A 6369-nucleotide genomic window follows, 5' to 3' on the forward strand; every position below is an offset into this window, starting at 1 on the left:
ACATTAAGCGGCAATTGTGCGACATTTAGCGGGAATGGTGCGACGTTTAGCAACAATGGTGCTACATTAAGCGGAATTGGTGCGACATTAAGCGGCAATGGTGCGACATTAAGCGGCAATGGTGCGACGTTCAGCGGTGATGGTGCGACATTTAGCGGCAATGGTGCGACGTTTAGCAGCAACTGCGACATTTAGCGTCTATATTTAGATGTCACATATAACGGCGCCACAACGGTTAGTTAAATAATGTATGGTGCTAATGACATCACGGCAATATGGGAATTTAAGCACGTCATTTTGATATATATTGATATTTTCCTCCAGAAAATATAAAACTTAAAAGTAAATAGGAAACTGTTAATTTTTTGGTGTTTTTTTTATATATGAAATATACAATACCCCTAAGTGCCTCAGCGGTGCTCCAATTTTCTTTGAACCGACAGTTTCCTGTAGTGTCTGAAAGAGAAAACATAATTAAACATTGTCGTTTATCTATGTATTGTTGCAGCTAAACTAGTTAATCACATGCAATAATATAAAGTGACTATACTGGTTTACCACATACAAATGTTCTATATCGATAATTTAATATAAATAATAGATCTAAGAATACACTTTTTTATTCAAATATAAAAATGATTATATTAATACTCACCATTCCGTCTAACGACGTATTTAACGCCCGCGTCATTAAATATAATGACGTCATGGCAACAAATATAAAAACAAATCCGTATCTAGAAATGAATCTCTTTATTCTCATTTTTGTATTCAGTCCGCTGTTATATTCAAGAATTAGTAAGCGGGTTTTTTCCAGATTAATACTTGAATGTACAATACTGGTGAACATGAAAATGAAACTGTTTTCCTCCTAAGACATCGTTATGAATATTTTATATTTTTTAACTGTTTTCAAGTTCAGGAACATCTGATTAATATTTCAAAGCAAAAATAGTGAAGTTCAAAAGGATTTAAAGAAAATAAAGGTCTTGTAAACTATGAACGCATCGATTTAAAGAAGGGAGCATTTTTGTTGTTACCTTATTGGTAAATATATTTTTGGATAAATGTATGAGTGTTAATTAGGGCGGGTATATCAATATTTCTCCTTCTCCTTCTTGTTCTTTTTCTTCTTCTTCTTCTTATTATTATAATTATAATTATTATTAATATTATTATTTTATTATTATTATTATTATTATTATTATTATTATTATTATTATCATTATTTTTATTATTATTATTACTATAATTACTATTACTATTATTATTATTATTATTATTATTATTATTATTATTATTATTATTATTATTATTATTATTATTATTATTATTATTGTTATCATTATTATTAATATCATCAATATTTTTATTGTTATTTTTTTTTATTATTCTATTATTATTATTATTATTATTATTATTATTATTATTATTATTATTATAATTATTATTATTATTATTATTATTATTATTAGACATAAAGAGATTCTACAATATTCTGCATATTTTTTCTCAAATCTTTAAAATGAGAAGACATGAGAATCCTTTAAAGGCACATTATGCCTCAGAAACAAATAATTTTTTTACTTCTTTAGAAAGGGCAAACATGAAATTTATTATGTTTATATGATGAGTTTAGAGAATGTTAGATGTTTGTTACCTGAAGAAATGAGAATCTTACGCACTTTTTTAGCCAATCGCTGGCCTCGTTACAAAACAGTTATATGACCTTTAGCACTGTATAACCTGTATCAGACGTATACATTTATTATCTGTAAAATGAATACGAAACCACGACCCAATAATACTATAGGTGAAAGTATCAAAGCGATTTCCTTATCTGCTAGATCTATATGTACAACAAAGCATCGAGTGCGTAAAAGGGGTCACCAGGGTCATTACTTAATTAAGGGTTACGGATACCGCCATTCATAAAACAAACAAAAAATGCATTGAACTCTCGAGCTTTGTTATAACCATTCTTCAACGCACCTCCCTTACAACAGAGTGTCACTTTATGCGTGTTGCAATGTAAATGAATCTGGTCTGACGGCGACGAAAATAAAGCTAAATTCCGGATGATCTCCCTTTACTCTTCGACTTACGCTACTTATCAAGGGAAGTAACCACTGCAATGAAAATCTATCTGACAACCGGCTTCTATAGTGGAACCAATCTTTTACCTAATTGACCAATGAAATAACGTCTTTCATACCCATTTACTGCAGTGGCTTATAAGAAGTATGGATAGTTTAATTTACGGTTTCTTACAGTCGACATTCTTTTTTTTTTTCTTTTTTTTTAAGACATAAAAAAATGAGGACCAAAATATCTTAATTGCTTACTTGCTTAAGGTTTCCCTCGTTCCTTAATCAAAGACATATTGATTTTTGTTACTTCTTGAGAAAGGGCAAATATGACTTTAATATTTTTTTGATTAATTGTTTTTATTTAATGTAAGTGCAAGTTACCTGAACAAAGTAGCAATGAATGTGAAATGATTTGCCATAAAAGTATCAAAATGTAAACAAAGTAGTATTTTGGCTTCTATACAAAAATAAATTGTATTTATTTTCTATAACTGTAATTATTGCCGATAATGAAAACGATGGTTCGGGTTATTAGCCGATGAGTAACCTATTGGAAACTAAAAGTACATTATAATGAAAAGGCTTTTGAGGGCATTCCTGAGGCATAATGGGCCTTTAAAGGTGCATTATCCCTCAGAAATAAATAATTTTTACTTTTTTAGAAAGGACAAACATGATTTCTATAACATTGAAATAATGGTTTTAGAGTATTCTGGATGCTTTTAACATGAATAAAGTAGCGACAAATGTGTAATAATTTGTTCTAAAAGGAACGAAATGTAAACAAAGTACATGTAGTATTTTGTCTATTATACAAAATATTATATCACTTTAACTAAAAGCAACAGATGATAAAGGTGCCTCGGACATTTGGCAAATGAGTATTTTCTGAAACTATAAAAGTAAACCAAAAATAAAAAGCATTTGAGGAATATAAATAAAAGCATTTATGAAGCATAATGGGCCTTTAAATCTTAATCAAAGCCTGTCTTATATTTTATGCCCGTATTTGTGTGGTAAACATGTTCCTAAACATGTCCTTAATGTAGGTCAAATAGGTGCCTTAATCTGATAAAGTCGTTTCCTCTACTTGTTTGTTTCTCCTCAATTGGAATTTAGAATCTATAAAAAGATGTTTGGAATTTTTACCTTACTGTATGTAGTTCTGAATGCTGTGTGTAAGTACTTATTTTAATATGCAAATACCTAGTGTTTAGTTACATCAAAATTCGCATATAAGTGCTTTGTTTAGTTTATACATGTATTTTTAGAAAATTTGAAAGATATTTAGCGGTGTTCAACAATTTAACAGGTCAATTTATACAGCAATTATCTTCCCATTACGTAATTTATACGTGGACTAAATGAAGGGACAATGTTTCAAATTAAAATCTTCACGCAGTGATCTCCCCTTTATTATTCGGTATGGCAGGGGAAGAAACCGTTGGTAGGAGTATTCAACCGTTATCTCGGATGTTCTAAAATTAGCTATTAAAACGAACGAAATGTCAAATTTGACCGAAATAAAAGTCACTTATTGTTGATAATTAAGCACTTTTAAAAATAAATTTAAATCACATACTTTTTTTAATTCGATCTTATAACATAATTTTAGCATATGTTTCTGATGGCAGAGATCTCTGTACTGATAACGGGAGATCACTGCGTCGGTGGTAGTGTCCCGAGGTCGTGATGAAAACTTTTTACATTTAGTGGTATTTGACCTTTCTATTTTTGTTTTCAGATATCACGGAGGCTATGCGTTGTTTTGAATGTACGGACATTCCACATTTAGAAGATTGTGATGTTGTAAGATTGTGTAATACTCACGAAGTAAGGTTTTATCTTTAAATAGCTCGTATAAAATCGGCCATTTTCCGTCACATTCCGTCATTTTCCGTACATATAGTCGCCAGGTTGTCCGTCCGTCCATCCGTCCATCAGTCTGTCCGTACGTACGTCCTGAATTCGTGTCCGGCCCATAACTTTGTTATTTTAAGTCTGATTTTACAATCATTTCACGGAAATGATCACATATTGTCTTGACGTGTCGGGCGCAACATTTGGGTTGCTACCTTGAAGGTCAAGGTCACAGCATGACCTTGAAGCAAAATCGTGTCCAGTCCATAACTTCGTTATTTGAACTCGGATTTTGCAACTATTTCATAGAGATGATCACCATATTAAGACGACGTGTCGCGCACAACATTTGGGTCACTACCATGAAGGTCAAGGTCACAGCATGACCTTGCAGCAAAATCATGTTCAGTCCATAACTTCGTTATTTGAAGTCGGATTTTACAACTATTTCACAGAAAAGATCACCATATTCGCCACATAATGATTCGCCACAGAGTAATAATGATTTGCCACAGTTAAGAAACGATTCGCCACGTCTTAATATACAATTTTTTTCACAGCTATTTTCCACCCTTACACTGCCTGCCCTAAGCCAATAAAAACAGAGAATTTAGTACCACATGATACCAAAATGGACGACAAAAGATATCAAAAAATGGCGCCTAAAGGGCACAATATCCGCCATGTTTTTGTCGCTTTACCTATGTATAGAATTGAACTTTCTTCATGTGCGAAGCTCGAAACCAGTGTGTAGGCCCATACAGTCTTAGCAATATATGGAATAATTCTCATAAATAAGAAACATAAGCTCTATTGTTTTCGAATATTCGGCTGAACGGCGATTCCTAGCATTTTTTGGAAAGGCTGAAACGTGTTTTCTTTTTCTTTTTCAGATATGTTATGTGGAGCAAATTGTGACAGCGAGTGGTCACGTGACATACAATTCAGGTTGCAAGGCTAGAGAAGTACTTTTGTAACTTATACATATACCCCGCTTTAAAATGGACACTTAAAGGCCTATTTTGCCTCAGAAATGCTTTTATTTTTATTTATCAAAAGCTTTCTTTAGTTTTGAAATACCTTTAAAGTACCCAATAAGTTACTCATTGGCAAATTACCTGAACCATCTTTTTCAATAGTTACAATTAAAGTGAAAAAAAAGTTTGTATGGAAGTCAAAATAGTACTTTGTTTAAAATTTGCTACTTTTATGAACCTTTTATGAACAAATTATTTCAAATTTATCGCTACTTTCTTAAGGTAACATGCAGTTTCATTCTGTAAAACAATTATTTAAACAATATCAAATTCATATGTATCCTTTCTAAAGAAGTAAAAAACATTATTTGTTTCTGTAGCATAATGTGCCTTTAAGCAGTAATGTTTTCATTTTAGACTACATAACGTTCCTTTTCTTGACCTAAGTATTCTGAACTGTTTAGGTTAAAGTCAAATGGTCTACTATGGAAGGACTGTTATACAATAGATAATTACACTGATAGCATGAAATATCAAACATAACAACAAACCATAGGAATGTTTGTGTATGGATGTTGTTGGCAGATCCGATATTGTACGGTGCCACAAAGGTGACATGTGTGTGCGGGATACTGTGTCGTGACAGCGAGTTACTAAGTCGTGCGCACGAGTTTCTAAGTCATGGCCACGAGTAACTCAGTCATGCGAACGAGATACTATGTCATGGCCGTCGTGTGCACGAGATAATGAAGTAGTACGCACTAGATACTTTGTCATGAACACGAGTTACTAAGTCGTGCGAACGAGATAATTAAGTCGTGCGCACGAGATAATTAACCAATCAGATTACACTATAATTTTTATACAGAAAATTCCGTCTTTTAAAAAATTGTCTTAATAGCGGGGTGGTCTTAATTCTGGGGTGGTCTTAAGTAGGGATTCTACTGTATATGATTTTTTTAAACTTAGAAAATTCCTGATTAAAATTGTACATAATATCTCGTGCACACGAGATGAATAAAAACGCAAAAATGTCATCTCTGTGCCAACGTAGATAAATTATTACATATACTAATAATTTTATTTTGTACGTCTTGCTTACTTTTATGAAAATATCTTCAAGGTTCCAATCTTACTTTTACATGTACTTGTAAAATGGTTTTCGTAAATAAAACGTCTGGAAACTCTAATTCTGAAGAGAGATAATTGTACAATGTAATATAGAAAGATTTGAAAGAAGAATACATTAAATGAGCCGCGCAATGCGTAATGCGTTTGCGACCAGCATGGATCCAGACCAGCCTGCGCATCCGCGCAGTCTGAACAGGATCCATGCTGTTTGCTCACAACCCTATAACAAGTAGAGAAACTGATAGCGAACAGCATGAATCCTGATCAGACTGCGCGGATGCGCAGGCAGGTCTGGATCCATGCTGGTCGCA

At 32.6% G+C, this 6369-nt stretch overlaps 1 protein-coding gene across 1 annotated transcript in view; it reads left to right on the forward strand.

Annotated features, from left to right (window-relative positions):
• Nucleotides 1-3125: 3125 nt before the first annotated feature.
• LOC132750382 (uncharacterized) overlaps nt 3126-6369 on the forward strand; it is a 6645-nt gene continuing 3401 nt past the window's right edge. Inside the window, exons 1-3 of the mRNA XM_060740350.1 lie at nt 3126-3268; nt 3835-3923; nt 4844-4915. Of these exons, the coding sequence (XP_060596333.1) occupies nt 3223-3268; nt 3835-3923; nt 4844-4915 (207 nt within the window). The 5' untranslated portion in view covers nt 3126-3222. The remainder of the gene's footprint in view (nt 3269-3834; nt 3924-4843; nt 4916-6369) is intronic.

The sequence above is a fragment of the Ruditapes philippinarum genome, unplaced genomic scaffold (assembly GCF_026571515.1).
Source record: "Ruditapes philippinarum isolate M1 unplaced genomic scaffold, ASM2657151v2 ctg1555_1_1_1_1, whole genome shotgun sequence".
Classification (NCBI taxonomy): Eukaryota; Metazoa; Mollusca; class Bivalvia; order Venerida; family Veneridae; genus Ruditapes; species Ruditapes philippinarum.